The following is a 21,515-nucleotide window of genomic DNA, read 5'->3' on the forward strand; positions in this document are numbered from 1 at the left end:
CAGTAGCACAATCACCACTCACAGCAGCCTCAATCTCCCAGGCTCAAGCGATCCGCCTCAGCCTCCCGAGTAACTGGGACTACAGGTGTGCACCACCACACCTGGCTAATTTTTACACTTTTTTGTAGAGTCGAGATCTCCCTATGTTGCCCAGGCTGGTCTCAAACTCCCAGGCTCAAGTGATCCTCCCACCTTGGCCCCCCAAAATGCTGGGAGTACAGGTGTGAATCACTGCACACAGCCTGAAGGTTTTTTCTTTTTTTGAGACGAGTTTCTCTGTCACCCAGGTTACAGTGCAGTGACACAATCACGGCTCACTGCAGCCTCTACCTCCCAGGCTCAAGCAGTTCTCCCACCTCAGCCTCCCAAGTAGCTGGGACTACTATAGGTGGGTGCCATCATGCCCAGCTAATTTTTTTGATTTTTAGTAGAGATGAGGTCTTGCTACATTGCCCAGGCTGGTCTCAAACCCCTGGCTCAAGGGATTCTCCTGCCTTGGCCTCCCAAAATGCTGGATTACAGGAGTGAGCCTCCAAAGTTTTAAATGATAAAGAGACAGGAGATCATTTAACATTATGAGGTGCCTACCTATATAAAGCTTTTTTTTTTTTTTTTTCCCCGATGAGGAGATGGGTTCTTTGAGGTTCAGCAGTAGCTTGCGGAGGTGACACAGGTAATGGGCAGCAGAGCAGGAGACTCATACAGCATATTATTGCTATAAGGAAATAAAATTATCTTCCGGTAAAAGATTTATTCACACCTTTTAACATGAAACAACACAAGGTGTTAATAGATAGCCCCGCTTTGTTAGACTGGACTGGCCCAAAGATGCCCCTACCTTCACAGTAGACTAGATTCCAAAAGTCAGACGTGAAGAAATCCCTAGAGATCATGTAGTTCAGTCCTCACAATTTGAGGAAGCCAGATCTCTGAGAGAGCAGTGACTTGCCCAAGGTGCCACAGCTGGCTAGTAGTAAAGCCAAGAAAAAAAACTCATGTGAGGCCAGGTGCAGTGGCTCATGCGTGTAATCCCAGCACTTTGGGAGGCCAAGGCAGGCAGATCACCTGAGGTCAGGAGTTTGAGACCAGCCTGGCCAACATGGTGAAAACCTGTCTCTCCTAAAATTACAAAATTAGCTGGGCATAGTGGCACATGCCTATAATCCCAGCTACTCGGGAGGCTGAGGCAGGAGAATCACTTGAACCCGGGAGGCAGAGGTTGCAGCGAGCTGAGATTGCACCACTACATTCCAGCCTGGGGAACAAGAGCGAAACTCCATCTCAGTCTCAAAAAAAAAAAGAAAAGAAAAGAAAAATTTATACATGGGATTTTACTGTGTTGCCCAGGCTGGTCTTGAACTACTGGGTTCAAGTGATTCTCCCGCCTTGGGTTCCCAAAGTGTTGGGATTACAGGCATGAGCCACCGTGCCTGGTCACAAATGACTTTTAAAAGTCATGAGCCACCACGCCTGGTTCTGGGCAACATAGTAAAATCCCATGTACAATTTTTTTTATTATTTCTTTTTTTTTTTTTTTTTTGAGACGGAGTCTCGCTCTGTCACCCAGGCTGGAGTGCAGTGGCCGGATCTCAGCTCACTGCAAGCTCCGCCTCCCGGGTTCACGCCATTCTCCTGCCTCAGCCTCCCGAGTAGCTGGGACTACAGGCGCCTGCCACCTCGCCTGGCTAAGTTTTTGTATTTTTAGTAGAGACGGGGTTTCACTGTGTTACCCAGGATAGTCTCGATCTCCTGACCTCGTGATCCGCCCGTCTCGGCCTCCCAAAGTGCTGGGATTACAGGCTTGAGCCACCGCGCCCGGCCTTATTATTATTTCTTAAAAAGCTGTTTGTAAACCTCAGAGTAACTAATGAGGACAATATTAACTTCAAAAAAAATTTAGTGATGCACTAAAATAATCTACAAGAATAAGACACAGAGTTGAAAACTGATACTAATGCAAGTAATATCCTGTGTAAGAAAAAGAAGACCCTGATAAATACATAGGTAATTAACCCTAATGGGTAAATAGGTACAACCTTGTGAATAATCATTCACAAAATAAAGTACAAGTGAATAATATTAAGAACCTCACCCCCACTGGTAAACAGAGAAGTAAAAAGTAAATGTTTTTAACCTACCGAGTTAATAAACACTTTAAAAATAATGTTAGTGAGAATTTGGGGCTGCCACTCACTGGCGGGGGTAAATGTCTACCTTTCTGGAAAGTGCTTTCACCGTGTGGAGCACTTCAAAGTATTCTTAGCCTTTGAACAATGACTTTGGCTTTATAAATCTAAGGAAATATAACAAAGCAATGGTACTTACCACAGCTTTACTTATTTTATTTTTGAAGACAAGATCTCGCTTTGTTGCCCAGGCTTTAGGGCAGTGGCGCAATCGTAGCTCACTGCAGCCTTGAACTCCTGGCCTCAAGCAATCCTCCCACTCCAGCCTCACGAGTGGCTGGGACTACAGACACATGCCACCTTGCCCAGCTAATTATTTTAGTTTTTGTAGAGACTCTGTTACCCAGGCTGGTCTCAAACTTGCCTTGGTCTCCCAAATGATTCATTAGAGGCATGAGCTATTTCACCCAGTCAGCTTTACTTATAATAGAAAAATTAGAAATAATCTAAATGTTCAACATTACAATAATGATTAAGTAAACAATGATCCATGTGTTGTATTGGACTAGGTGCAGTGGCTCATGCTTGTAATCCCAGCACTTTGGGAGGGTAGACTTTGCAAGACTTTGCAAAAACATTTAAAAATCAGCCAGGCATGGTGGCATGTGCCTGTACTCTCAGCTAACTCAGGAGGCTGAGGCAGGATTGCCTGAGCCCAGGAGTACGAGGCTGTAATGAGATTCAGCCTGGGAGACCGAGCAAGACTCTGTCTAGAAAAATTTAAGCTGGGCGCGGTGGCTCAAGCCTGTAATCCCAGCACTTTGGGAGGCCAAGGCGGGCAGATCACAAGGTCAGGAGATCGAGACCACAGTGAAACCCCGTCTCTACTAAAAATACAAAAAATTAGCCGGGCGCGGTGGCGGGCGCCTGTAGTCCTAGCTACTCAGGAGGCTGAGGCAGGAGAATGGCGTGAACCCAGGAGGCGGAGCTTGCAGTGAGCCGAGATCGCGCCACTGCACTCCAGCCTGGGCAACAGCGTGAGACTCCGTCTCAAAAAAAAAAAAAAAAAAAGAAAAATTTAAAAAGGCAGAATATTTAATCATGGAAAATATTTTATATAGTATGGTGAAAAACCACATATATGCTTTGAATCGAATTTTTAAGAAAAATGCATGTATGAAGAAAATATTGGAAAGATATGTTTCTAAAGATTACTGGTATCTGTAGGTGATGGGATTATGGAGAACTTTCTTTTCCTTTTGGCTTCTTGATAATTTTCAAGTTTTCTATAGAGAAAATGTATTGCTTATGTTCTTAGAAGAAAAAATGTTTTTAAAGAAAAAGTTGTTTTTGAAGAATTTAGTTACATAGGAAAATGTAAGAATATAATGTTAAGTAAAAAATAGGTTCTGTATATGTACATGACAATCTCTGTGGAGTAAAAAATATATGGGAGGCTGGGCGTGGTGACTCACGCCTGTAATTCTAGCACTTTGGGAAGCCAAGGCAGGCAGATCACTTGAGATCAGTAGTTCGAGACCAGCCTGGCCAATATGGCAAAACCTCGTCTCTACTAAAAATACAAAAATTAGCTGGGTGTGGTGGTGTGCACCTTTAATCCCAGCTACTCGGGAGGCTGAGGCTGGATAATCGCTTGAACCCAGGAGGTGGAGGTTGCAGTGAGCCAAGATTGTGCCACTGACCTCCAGGTTGGGCAACAGAGTGATACCCCGTCTCTCTCTCTCTCTCTGTCTATCTATCTATATGTTTTATATTTTTTACATATATATGTCTATATCTATATGTATGTATATATATCTCCATATATATACACATATATATATATGGGTGAGAAGAGTGAAATCAAAGATGATCAAATAGTGGTTGCCTTTAAGGAAACGGGCTGTGGAGGATTTTGTGAGTAGGTGATTGTTCCTGCTTTTTCATATTTTCCCAATTTGTCTTCAATGAGCATGTATCATAACCTTAAAAGGGGGATATTATCTTAAAACTGCTAAAGATAGGCTGGGCGTGGTGGCTCACGCCTGTAATCCCAGCACTTTGGGAGGCTCAGGCGGGCGGATCACCTGAGGTAGGGAGTTTCAGACCAGCTTGGCCAGCATGGTGAAACCCTGTCTCTACTAAAAATACAAAAATTATCCGGGCGTGGTGGCACATGCCTGTAATCCCAGCTACTCGGGAAGCTGAGGCAGGATAATCGCTTGAACCTGAGAGGCAGAGGTTGTGGTGAGTGGAGATCGCGCCATTGCACTCCAGCCTGGGCAACAGAGCGAGACTCTGTCTCAAAAAACAAAAACAAAAACAAAACAAACAAACAAACAAAACACTGCTAAAGATAGTAGCTATTTCTCGTTAAAAAATAAGTCCTAACTTTTTAATGATCACCATTCTGACTGGCATGAGATGGTATCTCATTTTAATTTTGATTTGCATTTCTCTAACGACCAGTGATGATGAGCATTTTTTTTTTTAGACGGAGTTTCCCTCTTGTTGCCCAGGCTGGAGTGCAATGCACGATCTCAGCTCACCACAACCTCCACCTCCTGGGTTCAAGCAATTCTCCTGTTTCAGCCTTCTGAGGCATGAGCTACCACGCCCAGCTAATTTTGTATTTTTAGTAGAGACGGGGTTTCGCCATGTTGGCCAGGATATTCTCGATTTCCTGACCTTGTGATCTGCCCGCCTCAGCCTCCCAAAGTGCTGGGATTACAGGCGTGAGCCTCCGCACCTGACCTCTACTATAAACATTTAAGATGATATACCAAGTGGGGGATCAAAGAACCACTTTAACAAATCCCCAAATATAGCTTCCATATTTAAATTGCATTTTTTCCAAACTGTGGCTGTTAAATCGCCCAAATTGCCCTGCTAAACATTAGGAAGGACAAGACATGACTTTCTGAAATTTTTATTTTTTTTTGAGACAGAATCTCACCCTGTCGCCCAAGCTGGAGTGCAGTGGCACGATCTTGGTTCACTCCAACCTCTGTGCCTCCTGGGCTCAAGTGATTCTCCTGCCTCAGCCTCTTGAGTAGCTGGGATTACAGCTACTGAGATTACGCCCAGCTAATTTTTGCATTTTTAGCAGAGATGGGCTTTCACCATGTTGGACAGGCTGGCTTCGAATTCCTGACCTCAAGTGATCCGCCCGCCTTGGCCTCCCAAAATGCTGGGAATACAGGCATGAGCCAGTGCGCCTGGCCAACTTTCTGAATTTGACGGCCGTCTACTTTTGGGGGGCCGTGAAGTTCTTTGTGTGAGAAGCAGAACTGGGAAGACTGAAGGGGTCTTATATTTTTCCTCCTCTCCCAGCTATGCTTAAATACATTTAATATTGTGGTCCCTGAGAACTTAGCATGTGGGTTTTTAGGAAACAAGTCTGGGTCTGGGAAATCAGTATCTTAAAATCACCTAATAGCATTTTGACCTTCTTCCTTCTTGCATCAGAAACACAGTTGTGAATAGATTGCAGGTCTCATGACAGCCTCTACTTTGCTTCTTATTTTGCAAATGTTGCACGTAAGGCTGTTCTGAGGAGCTCGTTTGTTATTCAACATGACTCTCCAAGCTCTCAGTTCAGCCAAGTTCATTCTCCAAAGCAATATTAACCAAAATCAGACTTGAGATCTGTGAAATACCTAGCAGGGAGCTAGGTCATCAGTGACACATGTACTTTGCCAGTTGTGAATATAAAATTTGTTAAATTACTTAGATTGCCCTACTCTAACAAATGAGAAACAAATCTGCATATAACTAACAAAAGGAAGGTTTCTCAAATTTGACCCCCCAGAAAAAACACTGCTAACAGTTTAGTGTATTATTCTCCAAGTGATGTCTGCATGCACATGCATACATACATAGAATTATAGTTTTACTTTTTTCTCTCTTAATATATCATGGGCATCTTTCTGTGTTGGTATATAGAGAGCTACCCTGTTCTTTTCTTTTTGATACAGGGTCTTGCTCTGTTGCCCAGGCTGGAGTCCAGTGGTGTGGTCGTGTCTCACTAGACCCGCAACCTCCACCTCAGCCTCCTGAATAGCTGGGAGAATAGGTGTGCACCACCATGCCTGGCTAATTATTTTATTTTTTGCAGAGACAAGGTCTTGCTTGTTGCCCAGGCTGGTCTCAAACTCCTGGGCTCATTCAGTCCTCCCAACTTGGCCTCCCAAAGTGCTGGGACTACAGGCGTGAGCCACTGTACCCAGTCCCCCGTTCTTTTTCATAGTTGTATAGTATTCCACTGTGTACCATTATGCCATCATTTATCTGATTGTTCTCCTGTTAATAGGATTCAACCTTCAAATACTTTTTTTCAGTTACGGTTGTTCATCTAACAGTAACAAAGGTAAACTCACAATGTCACATTTCTATAGTTATTTTGTAGTGTACAAAGAACACATTCGTATTCCAATTCAGTCTTCTCTATAACCTTTTGAAATAGGATGGGCAACTATAATTGTACGGTACCAAAACTAGATCAGCAAGACCTTCCAGCTGGTAAGGACTAAAACTGGGATTTAAACCTTAAGTTTTGAGCTCCATTTCTAGTGTCTTGGCTGCAAGAAGGCTCCTATTCCTGGACCCGTGCTTTGGAGGAGCAGCTGAAAAGCTGCAAGGCTTTAACATTGCATCTGCAAACTCTTCTGACTGGATTTTAATGCCTTCATTTTCGGTAAGCACATTAGGCAATTGCCTCTCAGTAATGTCAAAAAGGGAGCAATTCAGGTTGTAATTATCAGGACCAACTGCAATATATAAGGATCAGAGTCACAGCGATGCAGCTGTCAGGCATCTTTATGGTCTTTTTTATTTAAACATCATCTCGGGAGGGCAAAAAAAAGACTCCTTGCTTCCACTCTTCCTCATTCCCAGTATTTTAGAATGTACTTTTTACATTAGATATATTGTCACAGCAATTGGTTTTTTCATAAATTCTCTGCATTAATATGGGAGCTTCACAAATACAGAAATAGTCTATCTTGTTCACAGCTCCACAAGCCCAGCACAAAGTCAACACCTAGCAGGCATCCAACAAATACCTGGTCATGAAATAGTTTTGTTATTAAGAAACAAAGCTGGCCAGGCCCAGTGGCTCACACCTGTAATCCCATCACCTGTAATCCCAACTTAAAATTCAAAGCTGGGCACAGTGTCTCATATTTGTAATCCCAGCACTCTGGGAGAGTTAGGTGGGCAGATCACTTGAGATCAGGAGTTTGAGACCACCCTGACCAATATAGTGAAACCCTGTCTCTACTAAAAATACAAAAATTAGCCAGGTATGGTGGCTTGTGCCTGTAGTCTCAGCTACTTAAGAGACTGAGGCAGGAGAATCGCTTGTACCTGGGAGGCAGAGGATGCAGTAAGCTGAGATTACGCCACTGCACTCCAGCCTGGGCAACAGAGCAAGACTCCGTTTCAAAAAAAAAAAAAGAAAGAAAGAAAGAAAAAAAGCTTAGCTGGGTGCAGTGGCTTACCCTTGTAATCCCAGCACTTTGGGAGGTTGAGGCAGGAGGATCACTTGAGCCCAGGAGCTCAAGACCAGACTGGGAAACATAGCGAGACCCCCATCTCTACAAAATTTTTAAAAAAATTAGCCAGGCATGGTGGCCATGCCTATAGTCCCAGCTACTTGGGAGGCTGAGGTGGGAGGATCACTTGAGCCCAGGAAGTTGATGCTGCAGTGAGCTGTGATTGTTCCACTGCACTCTAGCTGACAAATGAGACCCTATCTCACAAAAACAAAGGAAGGAAGGAATGCAGGGGAGGGGAGAATAGGGGAGGGGAGGGAAAGGGAGGGGAGGAGAGGGGGTGGGAGAAGGGAGGAAAAGAGGGGAGGAGAGGGGAAGGGAGAGGAGAAGGCTGGGCATGGTGGCTCACACCTGTAATCCCAGCACTTTGGGAGGCCAATGTGGGTGGATCATATGAGGTCAGGAGTTCGAGACCAGCCCGCCAACATGCTGAAAACCCATCTCTACTAAAAAGATAAAAAATTAGCTGGACATGGTGGCAGCACCTGTAATCCCAGCTACTTGGGAGGCTGAGGCAGGAGAATCGCTTGAGCCTGGGAAGTGGAGGTTGCAGTGAGCCGAGATCGTGCCACTGCACTTCAGTCTGGGTGACAGAGTGAGACCCTGTCTCAAAAAAAAAAAAAAAAAAAAGAAAAAAGAAAAAGAAAGAAGCAAACAAACAAAGCTTAAACAAAGCTTAAAGAGATTATTCAGAGAATAGAGCTCGATGTAATAAATTAATCTCTGTGTACAAGACTCATTTCAAAATACATTGTCACTCATGTTATCACAACAACCCCTAGATCAGGAACAATTGGATAACATAAGTCAGTTAAGCTCTTGTACGTCCCACATGACTCCAGATACAGTGGTGACAAAGACAAACTAAACCCCTATTCTGGTACAGTTTGCATTCTGAGGGGGATACTTACAATGATAAGTGCTAAGAAAAGAACAAAGTGATTCGAGTGGGGGAGATGTACTTGTACTGTAGAGAGAGTAGCCAGGAAGGCCTCGATAAGCAGGTGACATTCAAGCAGACATCTGAATAATGAGAAGAGACAGATATGCAAAGGTCTAGGAAGAGCACCCCAAGCAAAATCAAGCAGGTAGCCAAGCCCCTGAGATGAAAATGAGTTGGAGTTCAAGGAACCACAGAAAGTCAATGTCACTAGAGTGAATGGAGTGGGGCAGAGAGTGACCACGCAGGGTCTTGAAGGGATTTATTGTTATTGCAATGGGAAATCTTTGCAGAGTTTTAAGTAAAAAACACAAAACGTCATATAACTTATACTTTTAAAAATCACTCTGCTGTATGGAGATGGAAATAAACAAAAAAAGGGAGCACTTATCAGAGAGCCTCGTATTGTCACTGGTCTACAGGATGAATCTGGGCCTTTAAAAGGCAAAGTGACTGAGAGAATAATTTTTTTAAACATAGATTTAGCAACAAGCAAAAAACAAATATTCCAATTTAAAAATGGGCAAAGGACATGAACAGATACTTCTCAAAAGACGACAGAAAAATGGCCAAAAAACATGAAAAAATGCTCATCATCACTAATCATCAGAGAAATGTAAATCAAAACCACAATGAGGTACCATCTCAAACCAGTCAAAATGACTATTATTTAAAAGTGAAAAAAAATAACAGATGCTGGCGAGGCTGTGGAATGCTTATACCCTGCTGGTGGGAATGCAAATTAGTTCAGCCACTGTGGAATGCAGTTTGGAGATTTCTCAAAGAACTTAAAATGGAATTACCATCTGACCCAGCAATTCCATTACTGGGTATATACCCAAAGGAATATAAATCATTCTACCAAAATGATACATGCACACATATGTTCATCTCAGCACTACTCACAATAGCAAAGGCATGGAATCAACCTAGGTCCCCATCAACAATGGTGGATTGGATAAATAAAATGTGGTGCATATACACCATGGAATACTACACAGCCATAAAAAAGAGCAATATGATATCCTTTGCAGGAACATGGATGCAGCTAGAGGCCATTGTCCTAAGTGAGTTAATGCAGAAACAGAAAACCAAATACTGCATGCTCTCACTTATAAGTGGGAGCTAAACAATGAGTATACATGGGCATAAAATTGGAACACTAGACACTGGGGACTTCCAAAAGTGGGGGGAGGGGTGGACATGGGCTGAAAAACTATTGGATACTATGCTCACTACCTGGGTGACAGGATCATCTATACCCCAGACCTCAAAATCACATAACACACCTGTAAAAAACCTGCACATCTGAATCCAAAATGAAAGTTGGAAAAAAAATACATTTAAGACAACAGTTACTTTTGGAAGTCTTTAGGGGAGTGGTATTGGGATAGGATGTAGAAAACTGGTCATTTTGTATTTCTTATGCTGAGTGGTGCATTGAGCAGTATTGGTTTGACTATTGTGCTTTGTAACTTTCACATATCATATGTATCCTGTGTATGTTATGGGCTAAATTGTGTCCACCCCTAAAAGTCTTATGTTGAAGTCCTAATCCCCATACCTCAGAATGTCACTCTATTTGAAAATAGGTTCTTTAAAGAGTTAATTAAGTTAAAATGTAATAGGCTTATGTTTGAAGGAAGGAAGAAAAGAAGGGAGAGAGAATATGTACATGTGTCCAAGATTGCAGTGAGTGAGTGGCAGACAAAGAAAACCTGATTACAATCATTTTCCACCATTTCTCTATCCCACAAAGAATAAGTAGACATGTTGTGTGTGACTTCCAACAATTCTCCCTAAGGGGAAGGCACTACACTTTTGTCCTCTTTCCTTCCCTCTTCTTGCTGCTTAGAATGCAGACGTAACAACTGAAGCTCTAGCAGCCACCCTGGGGCAAAAGGTAATAACAGAAACAACATACAATGGGGAGAAAGAAGTCTGTGTCTGGCCAGGCAAGGTGGCTCAGGCCTGTAGTCCCAGCACTTTGGGAGGCCAAAGCAGGTGGATCACTGGAGCCCAGGAGTTCAGGACAAGCCTGGGCAACATAGCAAGACCCCATCTCTACTAAAAATACAAAAAAAAAAAAATAGCCATGAGGCTGAGGTGGGAGGATCCCTTGAGACTGGGAGGTCGAGGCTGCAGTGAGCCAAGATTGAACCACTGCACTCCAGCCTGAGTGACAGAGTGTGACCCTGGCTCAAAAAAAAAGAAGAGTCTATGTCTCTGAAGACTTCATTTGAGTCACCATTCCAACCTCCAAATTTTTTTTGAATTTAATTTAGTTTTATTTTATTTTGCTTTATTTTGAGATGGGATCTCACTTTGCCGCCCAGGCTGGAGTGCAGTGGTGCAATCTCAGCTCACTGCACCCTCCACTTCCCGGGTTCAAGCCATCCTCTTACCTCAGCCTCCCAAGTATCTGAGACCATAGGCACGTGCCACCATGCTTGGCTAATTTTTTTTTTTGAAATCGAGTCTCGCTCTATTGGCCAGGCTGGAGTGCAATGGCACGATCTCAGCTCACTGCAACCTCCACCTTCCAGGTTCAAGCAATTCTCCTGCCTCAGCATCCTGAGTAGCTGGGATTACAGGCACCCACCACTGTGCCCAGCTAATTTTTTTATTTTTAGTAGAGACGGGGTTTCACCATGTTGGCCAGGTTGGTCTTGAACTCCTGACCTCAGGTAATCCACCTGCCTCAGTCTCCCAAAGTGCTGGGATTACAAAGGTGAAACACTGTGCCCACCCTTGAATTTTAAGTTATGACAAATTATAGGGAATTCTAGAAGCTCTAGCAACCACCTTAGGGCAAAAGGTAATAAACAATATACAAAGGAGGAGAAAGAAGTCTATGTCTGGCCAGGCATGGTGGCTCAGGCCTGTGGTCCTAGCACTTTGGGAGCCTGCATTTTCTCTGTGAAGTGCAAAGCATGATTATCAGTTGTGAAACAGAAGGGTTTCTGTGACATTTGGTTTAATTTTCATGACAGAAAATATAATACATCTCGACTCCTAACTTATTTGGATTGTTTTGTTTGTTTTGAGACGAGGTCTCACTCTGTCGCCCAGGCTGGAGTGCAGTGGCATGATCTTGGCTCACTGCTGCCTCCATCTACCAGGCTCAAGAGAGCCTCCCCCAGCCTCCTGAGTAGCTGGGACCACAGGCATGAGCTACCACACCTGGCTAATGTTTTGTATCTTTGGTATAGACGGGGTTTCGCCATGTTGCCCAGGCTGAGCTCAAGTGATCTGCCTACCTCAGCCTCCCAAAATTCTGGGATTACAGGCATGAGACATTGCACCCGGCACCTCAAATTGTTGTTGTTTTAAAAATGATTCCAAGGTACAAGTAATATTAGGGACTATAGCCCTATTCATATCTGTGTTTGAGTGTTAGCTTCACCTTTGCAAGTTACTTTATTCATGAATCTCAGTTTCTCTCCCTGTAAAAGGGGAGATAGAACAAGTGGGATTATGACAAAAAATTGATATTTGTGAAAGTGCTTAACACTCAATAAAAGCTGGCATGCCTTCATTATATTAATCCATTTTAACCTCACATAAAGTCCCAGTATTTCCGGGTTTTTCTATGGTACGTCTAATGCCCTCAAGAAAGACGTGTGGGTCCCCTTAGGGTTAGTTACATTGTGCTACAAAGATAGTCTTGCATAATTAGTAATTACAGTCAGCATTTATGATTTACCATATGCCAGACACATTTCATGTATTTTTATTTAATCCTTTCCCAAAACTTTGAGAACAGATGCTGTTAGTATGGTCATAAGGAAACTGGTGAGAGGTTAAGTAAACAGTCCAAGATTGCATCACTTAGTCAAAACAGGATTTGAAGTGAGGTGGTCAAGATCAGTGGTACATCTATATAATGCAATACATAGAGGAAACTTAAATGCATACTACTAAGTGAAAGAAGCCAATTTTATTTTATTTTATGTTATTTATTTTTAAAAATGGAGTCTCGCTCTGTCGCCCAGGCTGGAGTGCAGTGGAATGATCTCGGCTCACTGCAACCTCCCCTTCCCGGGTTCAAGCGATTCTCCTGCCTCAGCCTCCTGAGTAGCTGGGACTACAGGCATGCACCACCATGCCCAGCTAATTTTTGTATTTTCAGTAGAGATGGGGTTTCACCACGTTGGCCAGGATGGTCTCAATCTCTTCACCTTGTGATCAGCCTGCCTCAGCCTCCCAAAGTGCTGGGATTACGGGCGTGAGCCACTGCGCCCGGCAAGAAGCCAATTTTTAAAAGATTTCTTTTCAAACTACAGTCAGCCCTCCATATCTGTGGGTTCTGCATTCATGAATTCAACCAAGGATCAAAAATATTCTCCCAAAAAGAGATGCTTGTGCCTGTACTGAACATGTACAGACTTTTTTCCTGTCATTATTCCCTAAACAATACAGGATAACAACTATTTACACAGCATTTATATTGTATTGGGTATTAGAAGTAATCTAGAGATAATTTGAAGTATAAGAGAAGATGTGTATAGGTTATATGCAAATACTATACTATTTTGTATAACAGACTTGACCATCTGTGGATTTGGGTATTTGCAGAGAATCTTGGAACCAATTCCCCATGGATACTGAAAGACAACTGTATGTGTGTGATTCAAACTATATGACATTCTGGAAAAGGCATAACTATGAAGACAGTAGAAAGATCACTGGTTGCCAAGAGTTAAGGAAAAAGGAGGATGAAGAAGTGGAGCAGAGAGGTTTTTCCGGACAATAAAACTAATCTGTATGATATTATAATCCTGGATAAATGTCATTATACATTGTCAAAACCCATAGAACGTACAATGCCAAATAAACTCTAATATAAACTATAGGTTTGGGGTAGATAATGATGTATCAGGCCGGGCACGGTGGCTCAAGCCTGTAATCCCTGCACTTTGGGAGGCCGAGACGGGCGGATCACGAGGTCAGGAGATCGAGACCATCCTGGCTAACATGGTGAAACCCCGTCTCTACTAAAAAATACAAAAAACTAGCCGAGCGCGGTGGCGGGCGCCTGTAGTCCCGGCTACTTGGGAGGCTGAGGCAGGAGAATCGCTTGAACCCGGGAGGCGGAGCTTGCAGTGAGCTGAGATCTGGCCACTGCACTCCGGCCTGGGCGACAGAGTGAGACTCCGTCTCAAAAAAAAAAAAAAAGATAATGATGTGTCAGTGTAGATTCATCAATTTTAACAGTTATGCCACTCTGGATGTTGATAGTAGGAGAGGCTGTGCATGGAATTTTATAATTTCAGCTCAATTTTGCTGTGAATCTAAAACTGCTCTAAAAAAACATAGAGTCTATGTAAAAAAATCATGAAAGCAAAAATGTCCAATATTTTGGTGTCTGGCAGGTAAACCAGTATGGACTGAAAAGAGTTGTAAAAAGTGGGACAGGAAAGCAAGATTAGGACCTGGTAGGGAAGGGCCTTAGATGGCAGAGTGAGCTATCAGGACTTTATCCTATAGACCAGAGGGGGGTCATTGAGGATTACGGAGCAAGAAACTCAGTTAAGAACAGACTATTTTAAGAAAATCCAACTGGGCGTGGTGGCTCACGCCTGTAATGCCAGCACTTTGGGAGGCTGAGGCAGGCAGATCGCTTGAGCTCAGGAATGCAAGATCAGCCTGGGCAACATGGCAAAAACCTGTCTCTACAAAAAATACAAAAATTAGCAGAGCGTGGTGGCATGCACTTGTGGTCCCGGCTACTTGGAAGGCTGAGGCACAAGAATCACTTGAACCAAGGAGGCAGAGGTTGCAGTGAGTCAAGATTGTGCCACTGCACTCCAGCCTGGGTGACAGAGAGAGACCCTGTACCAAAAAAAAAAAAAAAAAAAAAAAAAAAGATCCCTTTGGCAGTTGTGAGGAGAATTCTGGAAGATAGACTAAAGGCAAATAGATGAGTTTAAAAGTGAGAAGAATGCACAAGAATCTAGGCTAGTAAAGAAAGGGGTGCATAAAAGATCATCCAGTTTTTTGTTACTGACTGGACATAGGGATAAGAACAATGACTTCATGAGAAAAATAAAACACCAATTTTTAAAAGTTGTAATTATTTCACATATTAAGCATTAACTGAATCACTATCATGTGCCCAGTCCTATCAGTTATATCTCCAAATATATCTGGAATGTATCCACTTCTCTCCATTCCTGTTTCCACCACATTCAACCAAGTCATCAATATTTCTCTTCTAAAAGATGGTAGAAGGCCAGGCATGGTGGCTCAGGTCCATAATCCCAGCACTTTAGGAGGCCGAGGCGGGCGGATCACGTGAGGTCAGGAGTTCCAGACCAGCCTGGCCAACATAGTGAAACCCCTTCTCTACTAAAAATACAAAAAAATTAGCCGGGCATGCAGGTGGGTGCCGGTAATCCCAGTTACTTGGAAGGCTGAGGCAGAAGAATTGCTTGAACCTGGGAGGTGGAGGTTGCAGTGAGCTGAGATGGCGCCACTGCACTCCAGCCCGGGCAATAGTGCGAGACTCCATCTCAAAAAAAAAAGATGGTAGAAGTTTCCTAATTGCTGTCCCTCTCCACTCTTGTGACTCCACACATCAGCCAGTGATCATTTTAAACAAGAATTGAGGCCAGGCATGGTGGCTCCACTCCCAACACTGCGAGGCTGAGGCGGGAGGATCATTTGAGGCCAGGAGTTTGAGACCAGCCTGGGTAACATAGCAAGACCCTGTCTCTACAAAAAATAAAAATTATCTAGGCAAAGTGGTGCATGCCTATAGCCCTAGCTATCTGGGAGGCTGAGGCAGGAGAATTGCTTAAGCCCAGGAGTTCAAGGTTGCAGTGAACTATAATTACACCATTGTACTCTAGCCTAGATGACAGAGCAAGGCCCTGTCAAGAAAAAAGAGAGAAAGAAAGAAAAGAAAAGAAGAGAGAGAAAGAAACAAAGACACAAAGAATGAATGAATTGGGGTCACTTGCCCTAATCCCTTTGATTGCTTCCTGTTGCAATGAGAATAAAACTTGAACTCCTTATGAGGTCTTACAGCCCTTTGGGGTCTTCACTCTCCATGCCTTATGTACTCACCTCAGTTACTGCCTCTCTTTTCTTCTTCAGGCCTTCACAGAAAAATGACTGATTTTAGCTACGGAGGAAAAAAAAGGAAAAGAAAGACTGATTTATTTCCTTTGCTTACTCCTCCCCAGTCCCCAGATGGCAGCTTAAACAGTTTATCCCTTTTTGAAACAGGTTACACCTGTTGTCCTCCATATTACTGTGCATATGTGTATAATTACTGTACATATTTTTTCACTACAAATACTGTGTATATCCCTAAGATCCTTTATGTTTCACGAGGAGCCAGAGCCTATTTGTACATTCACTACTTTGTCCCTAAGACTTGGCTCAGGCCTGAAGATATATAATAGATACTCGATAAGTATTTGTTAAATAGATGAATATGTTAGGTTGTGTGCTGTCACAGGGGAAACAAAGATGAAATAGATACAGGTTACACATTAGAGAAATTGACCCTCTAGTAGGGGAGATATGATTGAAACATAGATAATTATAAGGCAAGACAATTAACATCACAGGAAACTCTGCAATTCCTGAGGAAGGGGCATTACTTCTAGCCAGGAAAATCCGAGGAAATTCTGTGGAGGGAGTTCACTGGGCATTTAATGGAGGGAAAGTACACACAAAGGCATCAATTTGAGAAAGTGTAGGGTGAATGTGGAAAAAGATGTGTGGATCAATTTAACTGGAGCGCACAGTACACCAGTACAAAAGAGAGAGGCCAGGTGTGAGCATATATACTTACCACATAGATTTAACAATTAACATTTTGCCATATTTGCTTGATAGATAGGTAGGGAGGGCAGTAGACAGACAGACAGATAGATGTGTGTGTATGCATTTCAAAGCCACCACTGGGTGGCTCACATCTGTAATCCCAGCACTTTCGAAGGCCAAGGCAGGCAGATCACCTGAGGTCAGGAGTTCGAGACCAGCCTGGCCAACATGGTGAAACCCTGTCTCTACTAAAAATATAAAAATTAGCTGGACATGCGGTGCATGCCCGTAATCCCAGCTACTCTGGAGGCTGAGGCAGGATAATCACTTGAGATAGTGCCACTGTACTCCAGCCTAGGTGACAGAGTGAGATTCTGTCTAAAAAAAAAAAAGAACTGGAAAGGAGAGGTGACATCAGATTGTCATGGGTCTCATTTGCCAGGCCAAGAATTCTGGTCTGTATTCTGGAGGCAGTGTTAGGTAACAACAGTAGGTCAAACTAGCCTTTCAAAACCTTTTTTAAAATTATTATTCCAGGCCGGGCGCGGTGGCTCAAGCCTGTAATCCCAGCACTTTGGGAGGCCGAGACGGGCGGATCACGAGGTCAGGAGATCGAGACCATCCTGGCTAACACGGTGAAACCCCGCCTCTACTAAAAAATACAAAAAACTAGCCGGGCAATGTGGCGGGCGCCTGTAGTCCCAGCTACTCGGGAGGCTGAGGCAGGAGAATGGCGTAAACCCGGGGGGCGGAGCTTGCAGTGAGCTGAGATCCGGCCACTGCACTCCAGCCTAGGGGACAGAGCGAGACTCCGTCTCAAAAAAAAAAATAAAAAAAAAAAAATAAAATTATTATTCCAAATATACAATAAAAGTAGAAATAATAGTAAACACCTATATACTTACCACATAGATTTAACAATTAACATTTTGCCATATTTGCTTGATAGGTAGGAAAGGAAGTAGACAGACAGATAGATGTGTGTGTATGCATTTCAAAGTATATATCTTTCTTTGTGTGTGTGTGTGTGTGTGTGTGTGTGAGAGAGAGAGAGAGAGAGAGAGAGACAGAGAGATAGGGCCTCACTCTGTCACCCAGGCTGGAGTGCACTGGCACAATCACAGCTCACTGTAGCCTCGACCTCCTGGGCTCAATCAATCCTCCCACCTCGGTCTCCCAAGTAGCTGGAACTACAGGAATAGGCCACCATGCCCAGCTAATGTTTTGTTTTGTTTTGCTTTTGTTTTTGGTAGAGACAGAGGTTTAACTATGTTGCCCAGACTGGTCTCTTATCTTTCTTTTTTGCTGAACCATTTCAAAGAGAGTTACAGATATCATAACTCTTCACTCCTACGTTTCTCCAAGTTGTAAAGATGTTTTCCCCCATATCCAGCATACCATTATTACAATGAACAAATGTAATAACTAACAACATCTAATACCATTTCAAATTTCCCCCAATTGTCTCAAAAATGTCTAAAAGGCTGCTTTTTCAGAACCAGAATCCAATTAAGCATTTGATTGTATCTTTTTACGTTTTTTTTCAAATTTAGAACAATCACCCATGACCATTTTTATGACATTGATTTTCCTTGATCTTCATGTCTTATCTTCTATAAAATAGTTGTTTGTAGAATGCTTCACGTTCTTGATTTATCTGATTATCTCCTTGGGGTTATGGTTCAACTGGTTCCTCCAGCCCCGGTAAACTGGAGTTTAGATCCAAAGCCTTGATAAGATTCACTTTCAGTATTTTTGGCAAGAAAACACCATTAAGTGATGCTGTATACTTCGTGCTGCAGCACACTGGGAACCTCATAAAAATGTTGGTTGTCCAAGGATTACTGATACTAAATTGGATAACTGGGTTAAGGTGGGGACTGCCAGATCTCCCTGTTGTAAAAGTATGTTTCTCCTTTGTGATGGCAAGTAACCTGTGAGATGTGTTTGGCAACACAACTCACATGTTTGTAGCTATCTACAGTTGATCAAACACATTCAAACGCACTTAATCACAACAGCATCCCTGTGAGGTTTTATTCCTGTTTAATAGAAGTGGAAACTGAGACTTGGAGTGCTTAAATAACTTTCTCAAAGGCATAGACCCAGTAAGTAGCAAAAGCAGGACTCAAGCCTAAATAGATTAACTCTAGTTCGATTTAAAAAAAAATCCCAAATAACCTACATCTAACAGATTTTATTTTGCTCTACACATTCAGGGAAATTCACTAGTAATGAGCTATAGAAATGATCCCTGATAGTAAAAATTGCAGATTTTTAAAGAGCATTCTCTCTCCAGAATTCAATAAATACTGCTCTTCTTTTGAAACCATTTTCTAAAAAAGGATACTTTAATTTATTGACACTGGGAAGCACATTGGCAAAGAAAGTCAATTTCTTTTACAGTATCTAATAGCTATTTCTATTGCCTGTTCAAACTAGCAAAATGTAACAGATGCTAGATTCCCCAAAGTACAGCGCTTTGGGCTACATTTGCAACAAGAGCTTACATCTAAATGTTACATTAGTTACTGAATTTGTAATCTTCACAAATGTGTGAATAGTGAGTTGATCAAAAATAACAATTTCCTGCTACAAGAGAAGGCATAGCAGAAAATGTTCCCAACACAAAGATAATGTTTGAGATGATGGATATCCCAATTACGCTGATTTGATAATTGTACATTGAATACGTGTATCAAAATACCAGATGTATCCCTGAAAATATGTACAACTATATCAGTTTAAACATACAAAAAATAATTTTCTGTCCAAAGTTAAATATGTACAACTACGATATATCAGTTTAAAGATACAAAAAAAGTAATGATTTTCTGTCCAAAGCATTACGTGGCACCTATGATGCTAAGACCAAGGGCCTTTAGGTCTGGAAGAGACACATAAAGTCAGGTCCTCGCGAATCTACTTCTGAAAGGGACAGAATTAGTATAGGCATACGACAGTCTAGAATCAAGACACAAGCGGTGTGGAGCGATAACGAGCAAACAGGGAAGGGAACTAGGGGGACCACTGATCCAGGAAGGGGCTGGAGAAGCTACTTCTGGGCAGCCCTGGAATCTGGGTGTCCAGCTTCGAGTTAGAAAGGCGTCCTTAAAGGGAGCCTCAGGCGGGGGCTGACTGCCGAGAGTTACTCTGTCCGCCAGGTTCTTCCTAACAAGAAGCTACAAAGGTCTTAATTCAGAAAACGTGAACACGACAACACACCCATGTCAAAAGAACGCTTTTAAGAGGCCGAGTCACTCTCACCTCCCACCAACTTCCCAAAGGCTGAAACAGACGGACACGCCCCCAAGCGCTCTTCTCGGATTTCGTTGGTTGCCCCGGCCTGCCCCTCTCTTATTAAGTATCTCTCATTGGTCAGCAATGCCGCTTTCACAGCCAATTCTCAGAACCAATCATCTCCAACTGTTGCCTCGCCTCTCCACCACGTGAGTGGCATAGGTGCTAACCAATAAAAAAAGAAAATGACGATGTAAAGACAAGACTCCTTCCCTTTTTCCTCAACTCGTTCAGTAAATGGTAGAAAATGGGGAGCAGCTGATACCAACCACCAATCCATAAGGGCGGAAAAGGATGATGAGAAGAGTGATGGGAGGGGGTGACGTGGCAGTGACAGGAGCATAAACTGAAATGAGTGGCGGAAACACCAGCCAATCGGCGATCAGATTGGCCGGGCACCCCCGCATTCTCCCGTCCTCCCTGAGCCCTGGAAACTTCAGGAAAGCACCAATGAACTTCTTCATATGTCTGATTGGCCTTTATCTGAACCAATCGACGGTGGGCCAGGAGGACGCGTCCCACCCCAAGCTCTCACTGGGCGCTGTAGAATGACAGGCCCGAGAGAAATGCCAATGTCCGCGGGGTCTTCCTCAAGTGACACTCAGCGGCACCAATCGACGTCCTTCTTCCCGGCGGTCGAGCCCTCCTCCCCGCGGCTCGCCTGGCGGGGCGGGGACGCTGCGCGGCGGTGGCTGATGCGGTAGCGTTGTGGGGCGCTCCGGGAGGCGACGGCGGCTCTCGTAGGCGGTTCCGGTCCTGTATCTCCAGGCGGCGGCGGCTCATGGCGGCGACGGAGCTGAGAGGAGTGGTGGGGCCAGGCCCGGCAGCCATTGCAGCACTTGGCGGCGGCGGTGCCGGTCCCCCAGTGGTGGGAGGAGGCGGCGGCCGCGGAGACGCGGGGCCAGGCTCCGGGGCCGCGTCAGGGACTGTGGTCGCGGCGGCGGCGGGAGGCCCGGGGGCCGGGGGAGTGGCAGCGGCTGGCCCGGCCCCTGCGCCGCCGACTGGGGGCTCGGGCGGCTCGGGCGCTGGGGGTTCGGGCTCGGCTCGAGAGGGCTGGCTCTTCAAATGGACCAATTATATCAAAGGCTACCAGCGGCGGTGGTTCGTGCTGAGCAACGGGCTCTTGAGCTACTACAGGTAACTGCTTCCGGGGCGCCGTCGCTCACCTTGCCTCTCCCATCGCTGCCAACAGTCCCAGCGCCGGCATTACCGCCAGCCGGCACCGCAGCCAGGGTTGCCCCAGGCCCCTTTTCGTCATCTGTGCGGATTGACAGCCCGGGGGTCGGACCCCACTGTCACGAAGTGAAAAGCCCCTGGACTTACACCTCACCTTCCCTCGGGTTACCCACCCTTGGTGCCTTATCTTCCCTTCACTCCCGGCCTTTCCAGTCAGCAATTGTTTGGAGAGCGTCTGTTCTTCCATTATATTTCCACCAGCACGTGGGTGCAATTATTAATTCTGCAAGCAAGGCACTGGTGTGGGTACTAAGGGAACACAGCAGAGCAAACCCGAGGCACTCCTCCCAAGGAACTTACATTGGAAGTCCTAAGTTTTAGCTGTCAGTGCCCAGTCTCCAAAACTCAAGGTTATTCGTAGCTCTTGATGTGCCCGTCCTTGCTTCCTTCACATTGAGACACAAGGGCATCACTCACACTGGGTGGCTTTGGTATTCCGTCCCCTTTCTGCCTTATCTCTCCAAGACTTTGCATACGCTTTTGCCTCTGGACAGCCCACAATGGAGATGTGCACCCCAGTGCTGCTTTTATTTTTGCTTGCCCCACTTCCTCCCGTGGAAATGATTAAGTGTTTTACCC

At 44.2% G+C, this 21,515-nt stretch overlaps 1 protein-coding gene and 1 long non-coding RNA gene across 3 annotated transcripts in view; one reads left to right on the forward strand and one right to left on the reverse strand.

Annotated features, from left to right (window-relative positions):
* Positions 1-588: 588 nt before the first annotated feature.
* On the reverse strand, positions 589-19,806 carry LOC106993228 (uncharacterized). Its single transcript, XR_001439410.3, has 3 exons — positions 19,668-19,806; positions 15,693-15,750; positions 589-715 (listed from the first exon to the last, which is right to left on the reverse strand). It is a non-coding gene; the product is annotated as an uncharacterized LOC106993228 (long non-coding RNA).
* Positions 19,807-20,372: 566 nt separating this feature from the next.
* OSBP (oxysterol binding protein) overlaps positions 20,373-21,515 on the forward strand; it is a 42,678-nt gene continuing 41,535 nt past the window's right edge. Inside the window, exon 1 of one of the 2 annotated variants that reach the window (XM_077960446.1) lies at positions 20,373-20,837. In XM_077960446.1, the coding sequence (XP_077816572.1) occupies positions 20,482-20,837 (356 nt within the window). In that variant the 5' untranslated portion in view covers positions 20,373-20,481. 2 annotated transcript variants of the gene reach the window in all.

The sequence above is a fragment of the Macaca mulatta genome, chromosome 14, assembly GCF_049350105.2.
Source record: "Macaca mulatta isolate MMU2019108-1 chromosome 14, T2T-MMU8v2.0, whole genome shotgun sequence".
In the NCBI taxonomy this organism is placed as follows: Eukaryota; Metazoa; Chordata; class Mammalia; order Primates; family Cercopithecidae; genus Macaca; species Macaca mulatta.